Here is an 18,123-nt window from a genome sequence, read left to right as displayed (position 1 = left end):
TAAGAATAACAAAATGATTTATTCTAGTTTCCTCTTGTTGAAGATCTTTATGTACAGAAACTGTAAAAAAATCTTTGCGCCTTTAAGAGCAGGCATACGTGCTGCTGAAATAAAGTTACGGGCACTGGAAAACAACTGAAGATTCAGTTTGCTGTGGTCAGGGAATGAGGCAGTTGGGAGAGTTCCTCCTCTCATCAAATATCTTTGATGACATCTTCAAGTTCTTCTTTTGTGTACATGTGGAACTTCTTTCCAGGTTGCACTGTTGCAAGCTGCAAGGACAGCAAAGGCAAGTTATAAATACTTATTCACATTAGAAAGTAGCAACCCTTGACATACAGAAGATTGATTACTGCACATGAAACAGATACTACTATTCGACTGTCTGAACAATTTTGGCTTGTATATCTTTCCACCCTAATACATTTCTAAAAACAAAGTCATTTCTAACATGCTCTAGTTCTTTGGAGAAAAGAAGAAATTACAAAAGCTCTACTACCTTTGCTTAAGTTTAGCTTAATTAGGGTGAACAAGTATTTTTATCCACACTGCTCCATCAAAACTTGAGATACAAATTCCTCTTTGCTCCATAAAATACAGAGGAAAAGTAGGGCTGTGCAGTATATTTGCTGCACAAGCTCTTGCTGCCCCAAACAAGCTGATTTGTGATAGTCTGTGCCTAAACCAAAATATGCATGTTTCAGATATATGGTCCATGGAATAAGTTTGTTGTGGAAAGTAACCAAAATACAATTCCTCTGGGCAGAACTGAGTGGTGGGTTAAGAGTGGGAGCCAAAGGGTCTCCTTCATCAGCAGCTGAGATAAGACAAGGGAGGGAAGGCACTGGGAAGATTGGGAAGCACCAGGCTAGTGAAATAAATTGCACTGGGAGATTGTTCTTTACTGCTGAGACCATCTTGGTGTGAAAAGGCCCCAACACTATAATAGTGCACTGACTGAGAAAAGGCAAAAGAGGGAGGAAAGAAAATATGCTGGAAAGATTGGGGAGTGTGTGTGTGTCGGGTTGTCAGCACAGTGTGTGTGTTTTCATTTATCTTTTGCAAAAATACCATGCAGCAATGTCAGCATTACTGACTGAGGGAAGGTGAGGAATGGAAGACAGGGAAAGTGTTAGAAGACCAGGCACTGGGTGGCAGATTGATGGGGATGCATTGGTAATCTAATGTTTAAAGATCATCATGGCAAGAAACAAGCTAATATACAGATAATCGGGGGTGGAGGTGTGGGGGTGGGGGTGGGGGTAGAAGGTATAGTACTGAGAAGATTTGGGTGCCTATCAAGAATCCATCAGTAAGAATCCCCTATAGCCCAAATATTCCATCTGTTGTGTTATGTCAAAACACACATTTCTGTTTTGGAGAGGGGCCACTATGTTAAGTTTATGCTGTACAGTGTAAGCACAGCATTTTAGTTCCAACTCCCTCGGCTTTAGTAATTTCCTGACACCTTTATGCAATTCACTTAACATTTTCTGTTGGTCTTAAGGCTACCCTCAGTGGCTGCATTCAACATTGCATACATTCAATTTCCTAAAAACCATTGCAATAAAGCTACTTGGCAGCTTTATTGAAGTGGTTTTCCAATATATCCTTTGGGAAGATTCTTTGACTTCCCAATTTAACTGTCAGCCCTGGCATTTCCTACTGATCTACTATCCAAGTCTGAATAAGATCTGATATGCTTTGTTTAAAGTTCACATAAAGTCACTAGATTCTGCCACAGCCTTGTTCCAAGCCTTCAATATGTTCTAGTTCCTGAATTTCTCATCCTGGCCATGTTTGGATAACCTCAACCTTAATTCATCAAAAACAATAATATGGCATTTCTGATATCAAAGCAATACATCTGTCAATTCCAGCTCTTGGAGAACAGAAAGTTTTCTGTTTTTAAGTTAGGTAGTTGTCCACATTCCCATCTAATTGTCTAGTTAGCAGAACATTAATTTAGATGGAACTTGAGTCACTAGTGTTAGTTTTTAAGATTTTAAGTACTCGATTTATTCACATCACATTAAATTTTTGCTGCTATGGCAGTAAAGAACCTTTCCCATTGCTATGTAGATGTTAAGAAGTATATGGGTCACTATTTCATTACAAAGATCTCAACACTCTAATCTCAGGAATATCAACACTGAAGCAGCAGAGCCAAATGTGCAACTTAACTCCTACAATTCTACCCCAAAATAATTGGGACATAATATTCAATCCATAGTAAATCTAAGCTACTTCAATATCTGTGCCGAAATTCACATATGGACATTGATGGAAAACCTTTAATAAATGGATTGACATACCTCAATGTTAGTTGCATTCAGCTTTTCTTCCATAACTTGTTTTAGAATTATAAGGGATGACTTAATTGCCTCTTTCAGTGTCATTGACTGTAAAGAGAAATCATGAAACTTAAGGCTGATATGATAGGCACCAAGTGGCTGTAGTTATTACATTAATTGGATAATTTTCTTAAATTAAACAAATGCTTAACTAAGTCATTATATATAATTAATTACATGTCTAAAACTGACTGGACAGTGTTCTTACTCCACATGCTAGTCTAAACTGAATTTACATACAGTAAATCTCAATTCGATGGAAAAGTATTCATAGAAATCTGTTGCTACAGTTGGATGCAGTTCACCATTGTGAAAATATTTTTATGGCTGAGAACTGCAGGTTTCAGTCATTGACATATCATAATTAACATGTCATTTTTATTTAAAGACAATACAAGATCTTGTTTAGGCATGAGATTAAATTACTAATTTGATTTGTTAGTCAAGAAAGCAGATTTAATTTAAAATATCTCAAAATTTCTTTTCATGATATTTCTATAAAAGGTTCTACTCCTGTGAACCTTTCAGATCCAAAACCACCTGGAGCTTATAAATATGTTGAAAAAATATTCAAAATGCCATAGGTAATGACACTTTTTAAATTGCTCAAAATACATTGATGAGAAACAAAGATAACCCAGGTGATTCTAGAACACAGTATTAAAGTTACAGCTATTTTAAAAGAGAACCAAACAACAGGATTTTGTGGATACTGCTACAATAAAAGTCACACTTATTTTCTTCACTTCTCTGCTTTCATCAAGGAGCTGCAATAAAGAGTAAGGCCAAATAAAACGGGCTTTCACCTTATGATAAACCTCCTGCAGTGAGCTTTGTGCACCTTCTGAAGCTGATCCAATTGCTCTTGCATCACACTGTACAAAAGTCCCAGAAGGATCCATATGAAATCTACATGCATAAAGAAAAGATATGAAAATGAACAAACATCAAGTGCCACGCAGATCATTTATAAAGTCTGCAGTTTTATTCTGAGAGTTATATTTGATTAGGAACAGATTGTGTAGGTACACATGTGCGTATCATAATAAAACGCTTACATCCAACAAATTTGGGAGACTAGTAGGGAGAAACACATTCAATACAAAAAAAAAAAGAGGACACTTTGGATTCAAACAAACTTTAGGGTGTTTTTTTGTTCTTTTAATAGCCACAAAAATATCACCTGTATTAAATTCTCCTTCTCTCTTTCCAGCTCTCTCCCTCACAATCAAATCAAATCAATTTCTACTTATTTGTTTTCTAAAAAACATAAGATTGAAGTCAGATTTGTCCTTTCATTTATTAGAATGGCCAAGATTATGCTGCAGAAATTAGTTTTACACTTTTCTATAGCAAATTCCGTGCACTCCCTTGACTAAGCATATAGTGTGAACAAACGAGTATCCCTGCCCTTTCCTTCTTCTTTTAGAAGAGTCCTATGAATTTAATCTCCTTGCTATATTTTGCGGTTTTCAAATTTTTGAACCTTTCTTTAGGATTTAAGTTCCTATAGCTCATGCAATTGCTTGTACACCCATAATTCTACAAACTATGATTTTATCAAAGCTATCTATTGAAAAACATGTTGCTGGATATTTATCTAGCAGCTCAATGATTGGTCCACAAGCACATTAAACTAAGTAAATAAATATGAAGGCACAGAAGGCAGTAATATACTGTAACTGGGTGAACCAAAATCTCTACAGGCATAACTGAGTTGGTTATAAAAATACAGTGATGGTAAAAAAACATTTAGAGATGGTTCAGAATTGAAATAAATTACCTTATTTTCTTGCAGCAATTTAATAAATCTCAGCAACTGATTAAATATTTTACAAACTATAACAATTCATGTTCTTTAAAATACATATTTACAATACCATTTCTTATATACTTGTTTTAATAAAGAACATTTTGTTGTTAAATAGTTGGTGTCAACTATATTTTCCTCTTATCATGACTGTATTTAATTACTGAAGAAGAAATTGAAGATGAGAGGAAAAAAAGACAACCTAAAGATGAAAGAAATCTGAGTTTATTAAAATGCAATGTATACCATTTAGAATGTGCTGTCTGTCAAATGTATTTTGCTTGTATAAGTAAATTATGTTTCTCCAACCTCCTTTTGGAAATGGCAATAGTGGAAGCTTTCCTTCTTCATTCTCAAGCCTTTCTTGCACTCTTAACTGAGTGCTTCCACTATGAAATTTAGGACAACTTTCTCCTTTAAAATGTACTTGGAACTTTGAAGTGCTTCTAGTTACAAGGACAAGACTGTCTTAAACACCACCTAAGGGAGTCTGCAAGTTCTTCTGAAAACACGCAACAACAATAAAGGAAACTTACTCTTTATTTTCATTGAATTTTGCATTTTATCAGAGGTTTTATACATATACAGAACTCATATACTGTACAAAGTGACATTCAAATGGTTTTTGCATATGTATCTATTAGAAAAATAATTGAATTTCTTGTTTTTCAACCTTAATGGTAGATGTAAGGTGTTTGTGCTTTCATATCAAAATCAAATTTATCATATTTTTACACCTATGTGTCCTTGCAAACACTGAAAAATCTTTGAATTATAATTATATATATAGCTTTCACTATGAAAATGTATACACCTCAAAACAGCTTTGCTTTTTGGCCAGTATCTTTGTACCTTTAATAATGGAGACAGATACTAGCATAGGAGAGTTTGGCAGCTCCTAAAAGATTGTATGTTAATCCATACAATTCATACACCCAATCCAGTCTTCATCTACTGATATTCTCCTTCATTTCTAGTTTGGAGTGGAGTGGAGTGGAGTGGAGTGGAGTGGAGTGGAGTGGAGTGGAGTGGAGTGGAATGGAGTGGAATGGAATGGAATGGAATGGAATGGAATAGAATAGAATAGAATAGAATAGAATAGAATAGAATAGAATAGAATAGAATAGAATAGAATAGAATAGAATAGAATAGAATAGAATAGAATAAACAGAGTTGGAAGGGACCTTGTAGGTCATCTAGTGCAACCTCTTGCCAAATAGGAGACCCTATGCCATTTGTGACAGATGGCTGTCCAGTCTCTTCTTGAAAGCTTTTAGTAGTGAAACACCTACAAATTCTGAAGGCAAGCTGTTCCATTGGTTGATTGTTGTCATTGTCAGGTTGATTATGTAGAACTCTATGGTACTCTATCTTCTAACTCAGCAGTGATAAGTAGCCTGGATTTAAACAAATAATGAGAGTGAAGAAACAAAACCCAACTTACAGTTGAGGTCCTTTTTCATCGACTCCTCCAAAGAGTAACGCCACACCAAATGGCCTTGACTAGAATTAAATCATAGAAGAATCAGGCATTTAATGACTTAGTAACTGAACAGTACAATTGTCAATGATGGACATTTAACAAATAATTGACATACATACCATTGCGCCTGGATCAGCATCTTCTTCTCCAAACTGTAACGCTAAGTTGGATACAGCTTGTGTCACACTCTCCACAGTCATGATTTCATTGTATGTAAACCAGTGATTCTGAGATGATAAAAAGAGACATCTATATCTCTTTTCATAAAAGATATATTTCTTCTTCAATACATATACAATCTGCATCCAAATAAACTTAAGCCAAAATTATAACCATAAGAAGAAATGCACAAAAGATTACCTACCATGCAAACCAACTGCAATCTAGTATGAAGAACGCACAAGAGGCAAGATTTTAATGATTCATGCCTAATTTGTTATTCCTTTTAGAATAGATATGTGCTATGAATAACACTGTCCATATTTTCTATTCAAGCTTAGTTAAAGTTCTTTTAAGGCTTCCAACCACATGGGAAGCATTCTACCATGAGCAGTTCCTATGCAAACTGTAGTTTATTACATGAAAGGAAGCTAATCTTACAATCACAGAATCAATATTCCATAGTTGAGTAGCTTAAATATTTTGCCATCTGTGCAGAAACCACTCACAGAAAAATGATTTATGTGCTCTTAAGTGTGATTTGAAGCAGCTCCTTGATCCAAGAATGTTAACTTGCAAAGATTATGGAAATCATTCACTGAAACACATTTTCAATTTAACAACACATCCATAGCAAGCAGAGTCCTGACAATTATGAAGATTAATTATTTGGAAAACAGTTTTACCTGTGCCCTAAAATGTATCTATTCCTAAGTTTTACATGTTCTTTTTCTTTATTGGATAGAGAATTTAAAAAGAGAAATAAGACTATTAAAATGCTGTCAAACTCAGTTCAAAGACAGCAATCCTAAAGCCATAATAGTAGAGCATATTCTGCCATCACAGTTTTTATAATATTCATGTAATTGTAAATAATTAATGACATAAAAGTCCAGTAATGGAATCTTATTTTCACCTTTTCATTTCCATCTTGAATTTTGCATATTTTTTTCACATAAAATTTAATTTGTAATTATTTTCTGCAGTTCTGCTGCCATGTTTGTTTTAAGCCTGAGTGAATAACTAATTTTCTAAAAAAAAAAAAAAAAAAAAAAAGAAGTGGGAGAAAAAAAGCAAGACGCACAAAGATCAGTATTTGATTTTTACCTGTGTCTCAACTCTTGCTTTGTCAATTAATGTCTTTGCATCGGCTATCAAGCCACTCATTGCACAACCTGAAAAAAGGGAGATACAAATTAAAAAGTACCAGCCTCAACACTGATTCCTATGAGACACCAAAGATTGATTTATGAACATTCAAATAAACAATGCGTTTTAAATCATCCATCCATGTGCATATTGATACTCTTAAAAAATTGTAGAAGTTCAAAGTCAAATGTGTTATAAACAAAGTTCATGCACTTGCATGTGAAAGAAAGCAGGTCAAGTGACATAAGGTACTGATACCTTACAATATTTGTCAGTTATACTTATTTGTTAATTAACTTTGTTAGACAATACAATTGTTTACGGCTATATTAAAATAGGCAACATTAATGTTAAACACAGAGAAGGGTAGATATAAATGAAGTCTACTCCAGTTCTCATCAGAGGTGTGTATGTGACTATATTAAAAAAATGGCCTCATGTACAGAGGACAGGCTAACATTAGAGGTCAATCAATGAGCTTCCAACAGAGGAATTGGCTGGGGATCAAGAGCGCACATTGCAATTCCCAGCTCTCCAATTTCTATATTTGGAGACAAACTTTTATTAGAGAGGTCATATAGTAGCAAGTTGCTTCTGATTTCTACATCTGATTCTATATTGTGCTGATTTTGAACACAGAAACCCAATGATCATTACTAGTAAATATTAATTTCACACCAAAGGAAGTCTACATATAAGCTTATACTATAGGAATTAGAAGACCACCAAAGAAAGAATTTTAATCATATTGCAATTACATTGCAGAATTTTCTTAAGAATTAGCTTTCATTCTTACCTATATGAGAATCAATTTCTACAATTTTCTCAATACTACTTGGCTCCATAAGTGGGGAAGTAATCCTCTTCTCCACAGCCAGGCAAACTCCTTCTGATGTCTGGATTCCAATTGCTGTGGAACCAAGCTAACAAAAATAATAATAAACCATTTTTAACCATTTTTAATTTTAAAGGGGATGCGGTGGCTCAGTAGCTAAGATCCTGAGCTTGTCAATCAGAAGGTCGGCAGTTCAGCGGTTCAAATCCCTAGTGCTGTGTAAGGGAGTGACCTCCCGTTACTTGTCCCAGCTTCTGCCAACCTAGCAGTTCGAAAGCATGTAAAAAATGCAAGTAGAAAAATAGGGACCACTTCGGTGGGAATGTAACAGTGCTCTGTGCGCCTTCGGCATTTAGTCATGCCAGCCACGTGACCAAGGAGACGTCTTCGGACAGCACTGGACCCTCGGCTTAGAAACAGAGATGAGCATCACCCCTAGAGCCAGAAACAACTAGCACACACATGCGGGGGAACCTTCACCTTTTTAAAGAACTGTTAATTTGCTTTATATAATCTAAGAAATACTCAGCACATAGAGTCTATGATAGTCAGATGCAGAATTTCAGAAGAGTATTAAACAATAGGATGTATGCTGGGTGCAACCAAAACCCAGAATACGAACATGAAAGCGAAAATTTAGACCATATTTTCATTTAAACAGATATGTCATGTCTGAACTTGCTGTATTTTGATTCTAGACCTTCATAGAAGTTCTTAAACCTGTTTCTATAAGGACATCTTGTGCAATAGCAGATATGTTGTGGCAAACAATGGCAAACCCTCTCAACCCCCAACATTAAAGGTAAAGGTCCCCCTGCACATGCGTGCTAGTCGTTTTCCAGCTCTAGGGGCGGTGCTCATCTCCGTTTAAAAGCCAAAGAGCTAGCACTGTCCAAAGACATCTCTGTGGTCATGTGGCCGGCATAACTCAATGCCGAAGGCCCATGGAGCGCTGTTATCTTCCCACCAAAGTGGTTCCTATTTTTCTACTTGCATTTTTACGTGCTTTCAAACTGCTAGGTTGGCAGAAGCTGGGACAAGTAACTGGAGCTCACCCTGTTAGGCAGCGCTAGGGATTCAAACCGCTGAACTGCCAACCTTCTGATCGACAAGCTCAGCGTCTTAGTCACTAAGGCACCACAAAATAAGGAGAAAGGGCAGCTTTGGAGAGGAAACATTTAAATCAATGGTCAATGTTTTGTCCTTAAACTGCAGGTGTCCTAATAATTGGACCATTATTGATTATCATGGACTGAGGATGAGGGAGAACACCTTTTTACCATTCATTGTTATTAGTCTCTCTCTCTCATTTTAAGTCAATATGTAACATTTGATAAACTGCACTAACTACATCAATTGATCTGGTGGATCTAGGACAACTCAGTGCAGCCAGCTCAGAACAGCCAGCTCGCCAAGTCACCTCTGCCAACTCATTGCCACCAAGTCACCGCAAGATAACTTCACACAGCCAACTCGCCGCAGGGACAATTTGCTATGGTGAAGGGAGGAAGAGTCAGGTGAGCGGGCGGACAGGTGGGTAGAGCGGTGACTTCCCACTGGAGAGACAGCCGGGTGGGCAGGCAAGTGAATGGGGAGAGTGCAGAGCAGTGTCAGCAACTGGCACATCCAATTTTCACACACACCGCTGCTACCATACTGAGCTCTGGGGAGTTCAGGCTGTTTGGTGGTGTGCTGGGTGGGTAGCATCTGGGTGCGTCCCATTTTCACACACCCCACCGCTGCCATGCCGAGCTCCAGTTTGCTGCAGCAATGGCAGGGGATGTGAAAATGGGATACCCCCACTCACCATTGCCTTCCCAATCCACTGCTACCAATGTCTGTCTTGGGCCTCTTCAGTCTGGAGCTTGGCAGCAGCACTGCCAACTGTGGTGGGGTGTGTGAAAATGGGATGCCCTCAGCCGCTGTTGCCACTCTGCATATCTGCTCACAAGCCCAACCACCCAGATCTCCCTCCAACCTTCTGCGGCAAGTTGTCCCTGCAGCGAGTTGACCGTGTGGAGTTGTTCTGTGGCGACTTGGTGGCAGTGAGTTGGCAGAGGCGACTTGACAGTGATGAACTGGCTGCACCAAACTAGCCACACTGAGTTGTCCCATTCCGTGATCTGGTATATCAATTCTTTATTTAATATGTACAATACATCCTGTCAAGCCCTTATATGATTACGTCAGCTCCACCCCATTCAAGAAATACCCAAGATCATTTTGTACAAAATAGATCATGCATCTTCTCATAGCATGTAATTTGCTTGAAGATATTTGCATTAAAAAACTGTTATTTTTTAATCTTAAACTCAATTATCTTCAAAACAATAAGGCTCTGGCTTGGCTCTGAGAAAGGCCCTATAGCACAGATACAAACTATTTTAAAATAAACATATTTTTTAATATTAATGAATAGCATGCATTTGTTTAGATAATTATGACTCTGAAACAACAGATAAGATAATCATAATACCAGCTATGAATAGTCTATATGTCAAGCATGTTTGCCATCAATTTTTGAGAGAGACATGCAGCTCTATATATCTTTATTAATGAAACTTGTAGGCACTGATGAGTCAATACTTAGTATACTGAGCTGCATAAAAACAGCATAATATTTGCTTTTTTTCCTTTTTTTTTTTTACATATTACATGTTGACCGCTATATATAGCGGTCTACAATTGTAACAGACTAGCCAACTTACTAATCGTTCACTTCATAGTGTGCCACTATGAAGGTTCAGAATAAGAAAAGTTGAATTTAATTTTATTCAGTGCAAAATAATCGCGCTGTCACCATGCGAAAAATAATAACCACTGATAGTCCATTGTGATTGTAGTCGACTTACAACCACAATTGGGGCCAGAATTTCCATTGCTAGGTAAATCAGTTGTTAAGTGAGTCAAGCCTGATTTTATGACTTTTTTCCACAGTTAAGTGAATCATATATTCATTAAGCAAATCTGGCTTCCCCATCTCTGCTTGTCAGAAGCCATCTGGGAAGATCACAAATGATTTTCATATGACCCCAGGATGCTGCAACTGTTCTAAATACATGCCAGTTATCAAGTGCCTAAACTTTTATCATGTGACCATGGGTATGCTATGACAGAACAAGAAGCATGCAAAAATAGGTAACATGAAATACACTGAAAATATAAATTTCCTCTGGCCTCAGGAACCCTTGCAGGAATTTCAAAGCTATAGTTACTATTATCCCATCTTTAAAATGGTACTACTACCGGTACTATTATCCCATATTTTAAAAAGTTTCTTTTGAATTATGAAGCTTGAGTTATGTATAAAGCAATCCCTCTTAATATTTCCCCTTACAACCATAAGGTAGGCTGTACTTTTTGGCCCAAAGTCACACAGTGAACCTCCACGGTTTAGTAACAACATGAACCTATATCACACTAATCCTACTCCGCACTGTAATTACTACAACAGTAGTGGTTCTCAATGCAATATAACGATGTTCCAGTTGCTGCATACTAAATTGCTTACTAAAATCATGCTACATAATCAAATTGGGAAATGGATTTTCTTTCTTTCAGTAAGCATACCATGTTCAGATATAAAGTATAGCTTATTCTTATAAAGCTGAATTCAAAATGTGTGCAAAATGTTACACAACTGATTCCTGAGCATTTTTCAACAAAACCCATCATATTATCCCAGTTATTTACATTAACATTTTACAGAAATTCTATTTGATGCAACTGGGTAAGTGAAAGAATATAGCATGCAACACACTGCCAGTCTCAACCAATTATTGTGACTGTGTAAAAGCTATCTCAGCATTTCTTCAAAGAAAGTGCAGAAGAATTGGATAGGATTGCTCAAACACTACTCTCAAACTGTACTCTCCATTCACTGTTCTGAGATTCCCACATTCCAGTCCATCCAGTTCTATGAAGTAGCTCAAGGTACTTTTTGCACAATAGTTTCAAATGTACCTTGATAGCTTCAATAGCATATTCCACTTGGAATAATCTTCCTTCTGGTGAAAAAGTGTTCACGCCTCTGCAAAGGAAATAATCAAGAGTCACATTGAACATTTACTAGAATTTAGATTTTCAATCACTTATGTAATAAAGTTTAATTTCAAATAATTCAGAAAGACAAAGTATTTTTCTAGCTGAACTCGACTTGTTGCAAATAACCAACAAGGGTGTTTTAGAAAGAAACTGGACAAATTCATGAAAGATACAATCTTATCTATAACAGCAAATATTCAATCTTCATATCTTAAATATCTTAAATTTTCTAGCAAAAAAAATTATATCAATATAGTGAAAAATCTTTTTCTCCAAAGACAGCATTCTATTTAGTGGTGTAGTTTTAAACTCCAAACTTCTCAGAAATTTCTCATTTTCCCAAGAAAGTGAAGATTTTTACAAGTTTAACAAGTTTGTTAATTCAATTAACAAGTTTGTTAATTCAATTTAAATCCCTTGAAACAAAACAGTGACCGTAGGGATTGAGAGTTTATGATATTGCAAAACGTGAGAAAAAAAACTAAATGTATGAAATGATTTATGAAAGTCACCACCAAATTAAACTTTTTCTTCTTGATAAATATCACAACATATTGCCAAAAATACTTTGCAAAGTTTATTCGGCTATCCCTGTATTGGTTTGTACAAGTAACATTCTAAAAATATATCTGTGCATAGATTTTTCTACGATGTGCTTTATTCAACAATGAAGTATTACAGTACTTGATTTCAGTGAGCTCGTCCAATCACTGGTAAGCATAACCGAAAGCAAAAGTTTGAGGATCATCATTATGACTAAGGAAATGTATTGGCCTTGAGTACACACTACTCCAAAATACACTGTAATAATTTCCCAACACAAATTAGGCCCAGTCTGCTACGAGAAAAAGAATACTTTGATGAATTACCTCTAGCAGAAAGTATTCAAAAAGGGATCGGGATAGCCTGATTTCTAACTAATAAAACTTGAAAAATGTCACAATCCCTTCTATTTTCTTTTACCCAAGCAGGCATAATTAAGGCAAATCGAAAATCTTTTCTTTTTTAAAAGCACCCTACAAAGAACGAACAAACTGAAATTAAGTATTCAGACTAAATGTAAACTTTTTTTTTTTTTATTTGGAAGTATGGTTTCAAATACGCATAAAATCTCTTTACCGCCAGATTTTGCTTAGATTTTGCAGTTCGATTTACAGTAAAGCTGCTTTATCGGCCAACGAAAAGCTTTTGCGGGACACTCAGTGCCGGGAAACTTCGGTTTCGAATGTGAGGAGCGCTTTACGCTCCAAAGTGTAAGACCTTATTTTATTCCTCCCCCCCACGCAGCCAAAACTGCTCTCCGTTCCCAGGCACTGAGGCACGAAGTCCGACTGAGGCGCTTTCTTTCCGAAGAAAGAAGCAAAAAGCGGCCCTGCCACCCCTTTTAAAAGAGACCCTCGAGGAGAGGCCGGCAAGCTGGAGGAAGGAGGCCGCTTCCACTCCCTTCCGAAAGCCTTTGGACGAGTCGGTCGGAAAGCCAGGCCGCTGCAGTGACTCAGCCCCGGCCAAAAGCAGGCCGCGCTTCCGCTCGTCCTGGCTGCACTTACCTGTCGTACTCGGAGCGAGTGAGGAACATGCTGGCAACGGAAGCCGCAGCAGCACCACGAAAGAAAAGATGCGCGCGCCGGACGCGAAGCTTTGGCGTTCGAGCCTCGACTTTTACTTTAGTCCGGAGACGGCTATGGCCCTGTCAGCACCACAAGCACCCGGTTTCAGCCACCACTCCAACACCGCGCATGCGTGAATCTCGACGGCGTACGCCTCGCGTGCTTACCAGCCAATAGAGCTCCGAAGCGGGAGCTTACAATGCCATCGTGCAATTGGCCCTGGGAAGGTTCGTACCAAGGCGGGATTGGCTAACGGTTGCCATGGTCTACGAGGGGACTATCAATCCCGCCCTTCAGATTTGAGAACCAACTAAAACAGTGTTTCTCAATTTTGGTAGCTTGAAGATGGGCGCTGCTGGCTGGGGGATTCTGGGAGTTGAAGTCCACCCATCTTCAAGCTACCAAGGTTGAAAAACACTGAACTAAGAGATTACAGGAGGATATACGATGTGCTCGTTCTGTTTCTCCGGGAGTCGATCGTAGCGTTTTTCCCATCCTCGTGTATCTTTGTGTTATAACACAGTACTCCATTATTTTGCTAAATAAATAATTTAATAATTAAACATTAAGCGTTATTAGGGGCAAATGTATATTGAACTAAAAATGTGCGGTGATTTTTTTACCTAAAATTGTCCATAAGCGGTAGCGAAACCCAAGCATGAAACCTGGACCAGCTCATGATTTTTAGTATTTAGGTACCAACCAGACCTATACTATCTGCTCTCGCCTGGTATCACGCTGTTACCAATTCACCCTGTTTTGAGATTCAATATCCAAGTGAGATCTTGGGGCAAAGGGCAATGATCCGTTTATCACGAGGATTCTGAAAATGCCCAGCATCATTTATAGGTGGGGGAAAAGACCAAAACGTTCAAAGTATTAAATGAGTTATGCCCCAGGACTGAAGCAGCCTATATATTATGGTTAAAGGGCAATGCCGTGTTTCATCCGTTCAAAACAAAAATATGGTTTGTGTGGTTTCAATACATGTTCTATGAAGGCACTATTGTGATTTATTAAATGGTAGTTAAACAGTGGCTTAAATCAAGATAATGAGACAAGCAGTACTTGGTGTTCTGGTGTGTCAAAGCAATTGACTGGAGAAGGGACTGTGGGTGCTGTAAAGCACAAAGAACTACATGTAATCTTTCTTCATGACCATAGTTGGGATTGGCAGTTTGGCCACTAAATGAAGCAGTTGTTAAGTGAAACCATGACTGCTCTTTTGATCTTATTTCATCTTTCCTTTGCTTAACGGACCAATGTGACTGCAAACAGTTGCTAAACAAGACAGTTGCTAATAAAGACAACCTGTGCAGAAGCTACGTCCAAAATAAAAGTCTGAAATGTGACATCCCAATAAGAAAAGCAATAGTAAAATAAACAGTTGTCATCCCAAAATATTACTGACCAAATTTTGCATGTTTCCATATATTTTGGCTGCATAAATCTGCCCACTTGTGCCTGTCAAAGGACACCAAACTGAGTATGCAGTGGAGAAGCTTTTGTTTTCGATCAGATAAGCCCTTTCCTGAATCTCACTACTTAGCTTCCAAAATCCCATGCACCAAACACTCCTCTTATTTTCTTAGAAGTGGTAAAATTGTTAACTCCCTCTTTAAAATATCTTGTTTTAAAAATGAAAGGGAAAGAGGCTGGTGTTGAAGTATACAGCAAAGTGGTCCCTGGTAACAGGGGTGAAATTCAGCAGGTTCTGACAAGTTCCGGAGAACTGGTAGCGGAAATTTTGAGTAGTTTGGAGAACCGGCAAATACCGCTGGCCCCAGAGTGAGGTGGGAATGTAGATTTTGCAATATCCGTCCCCCAGGAATGGGGATTTTGCAGTATCCTTCCCCTGAAGTGGGGTGGGAATGGAGATTTTGCAGTATCCTTCCCCTGGAGTGGGTTGGGAATGGGGATTTTGTAGTATCCTTCCCCTGGAGTGGGGTGGGAATGGAGATTTTGCAGTATCCTTCCCCTGCCACATCCACCAAGCCACGCCCACAGAACCGGTAGTAAAAAAATTGAATCCCACCACTGCCTGGTAATCACTCCTATGCTCTACTGTCCAAAAATTCTAGTTGAAGGCTTCAAACATTTGTGTAGACCTTTAATGCAAGGTGTAGACCTTTTTTTTTTTTTTTTTTTAGATTAATAGCTACGAGGTGGGAGAGGTGGAATTATGGAATGTGTTGGGAAGTACTCATGGGCAAGGTAGATGGAGCTGGGTGGGGGGGCAAAATTGAAATTAGACATTTTTATAGCAAAAGTATTTTTCTTAAATCTCACTTAAAAGGTGGAGATTTTTTTTACCTTTCCTGCATTCATTCATAAAACCCAAGATGTGTACTTGTACCTGAGAAGGGACATGGAAGCCAAATAAAAGCTTTGGGCTGAAGCTACTGAATACTGTATAACCCTTACATACCGGTAGGTAGCCAGAAACAAGCCACCCTGCTTGTTGACCATGCATGTTCTCTTATTCTCTTTTGCAGTCCTTGGAGCCCATTTGCAGCACTCAAATTTGTTGGGAAAATGTCAAAAATCAGCAGGAAGCAGGAAGAAAAAAGGTGTTTTCATAAGCTTAATACATCAGTGAAAGTACAAGTCCCACAAATCTCTCCAGATGGCAGGAAATTGACTAAAACCTCCACCCTCTGCCTTCTGTAATGGTATTACATCATGGCTTTGCTGACAGCTGTGCTTGGCTGCCAAGAATACTAATACAAAATAGACCTCAGCAGCAGAAAACTACTGACCCCTGATGCTAGGATATTATGGACAATATTGAGGCCTCACTAATAAGGGTCCTACATTTCACAATAGCGCATTGGATGGGTCAAAAAATAACTAGGTAAAATATAACTAGGTAAAATATGCTTGCTTAAAAAGACTAGCTGAAGATGTCCAAGGCTTGAATTGGAGAGGTATTATTTGAAATTGTAGGTATTTTGATTCATCTTTTTTCAGAATCCACGTATCCATATTTCTGTGAATGTTTATTAATTAGTTTTATATACTGCTATTCACTCAGAAGCCCAGAGTGCCATATTCCTATTTTCCATATAACAATGATACAAGATAGGGTGGCAGAAAGAGAATGATTGATCCAGGTGATGATAAAAGGCCAAGGTTTAGAGATTAGATTCACATAGTAATAATGGTTAGTTAACAAGCCACCCCTGGAAGAATTTAGGTTAGTTATGAAATTAAAAAAAACTACTTTGGTTTAGCAAATTGTACAAATCTGATTTGTGTAGGTGTATTTCCAGGATCTCACCAATACTATACACATAGGAACTGCACCTGTTTGAGGATTTTTCCAGAAAACTATTCCTAGCATTATCTTTTGAAAAGAATGTGAAACTATTGTGCCTTTCCTTCTTTAATGGAGGGGGAGAAGCAGAAGAAGTGATGAGAGAAACAAGCGGTACATAAATGGAAAATAACACGATCAAGTTCTTTTATACAACTCTGTGTTTGACGCAATGTGACTGTACAGTAAAAAATCTCATGTGGGAGCTTCCCCTGTCCTTGGAATGAAATGTTTTCATCTGTCACCAAGTTACAATTTAGAAACAACTGTTTTGTAGCCTACTAGTATGGATATTTGTTGAGTATCAAAACTTACATTCAGCATGATTTACTACCAAGGAAGTACATAACCATAATCATAGACTCTTCCTTGAACATTTTGGAATTGTGCTGGCCAGAGGATAGTATATTTTCTACTAGTCTCATTTCTACTATTTTGAAATCCAAACAACAACTTCAAGTTCAGGTTCATAATGCTCTCAGATATTTCTTGTAGTACAGACATGTTTGTGTCATTTTATGGTCCCTGCAAGAGACACATTGAACTATTTGATCAATGTTTTGCATAGGTTATCTTTCTATGAGGCTACACTGAGGCCATTTTGCAAAACTTAAAACAAACTATTTTTACGCAGGCATTAATTTCATGGCTCTAGTTCCCTAAATATAGGAGGAATGCTGAGCCAGCCATAAGTAGAGTAGATCTAGGGGACTCTGTTCTATCACATAAGGAAATATATTGGAGGTGTAAAGCTCAAGGCTTAAATGGTGATTTAAAAGAAGGCGATTCACAAGTGAGTTTCAGGTTACATCACATACGTCTATAATAAAATCTTTTCCTGCTGATTGCATCTACCAAATATTTAATTTTCTGTATTAAGAAAAAGCCAAACACTGTTTTCAGAAAGTCCCATGCTATATGTCCTTATTTTTTCTCGGAAAATAAGAATGCCCTGGAAAATATGTAAAATTTAAGCAATGTCATCTTATTTTGAGATATATAGTAATTGTCCAAGAAATTTTAATACACACATTTCAGCTTTAAATACCCAGAATTGTTTAGCATAGACCAGGGCTGTCAAACTCCCAGCCCGCAGGCCAGATACATCCACATGCTGGCCATGCCCACACTTGGTTTAGTGAAGGGGGGAAAAGTCCCGATACGTCACATGACGCCACTGTGACGACGTGACTTTGACACCCCTGGCATAGACAGATGCAATCTTACTCACATTTCCTTACTTTTCAAAGTTGCTCTTTCCTCAGGTTACAAATAACCCTCCAAAGAAATATACCAGCAAGGAATAAAAGGTAGGATTTTGGCTTTGATTTTGTTATTAACATGCTTAACATCCAAGCAAGCATCT

At 37.7% G+C, this 18,123-nt stretch overlaps 1 protein-coding gene across 1 annotated transcript; it reads right to left on the bottom strand.

Moving 5' to 3' along the window:
• Positions 1-13,563, bottom strand: PSMA5 (proteasome 20S subunit alpha 5). The gene is made up of 9 exons (XM_070939667.1): positions 13,382-13,563; positions 11,754-11,820; positions 7,752-7,878; positions 6,914-6,981; positions 5,767-5,874; positions 5,609-5,667; positions 3,161-3,263; positions 2,316-2,402; positions 1-272 (listed from the first exon to the last, which is right to left on the bottom strand). Exons 1-9 carry the CDS (start codon positions 13,408-13,410, stop codon positions 195-197), a joined length of 726 nt encoding a protein of 241 aa, XP_070795768.1. The 5' UTR covers positions 13,411-13,563; the 3' UTR covers positions 1-194.
• Between the last annotated feature and the right edge of the window lie 4,560 nt (positions 13,564-18,123).

The sequence above is a fragment of the Pituophis catenifer genome, unplaced genomic scaffold (assembly GCF_029215685.1).
Source record: "Pituophis catenifer annectens isolate HBS135680 unplaced genomic scaffold, rPitCat1.0.hap2 SCAF_3, whole genome shotgun sequence".
NCBI classification, from domain to species: Eukaryota; Metazoa; Chordata; class Lepidosauria; order Squamata; family Colubridae; genus Pituophis; species Pituophis catenifer.
The sequence above is the reverse complement of the archived record's forward strand: the minus strand, read 5'-3'. Positions and strand labels throughout refer to the sequence as shown.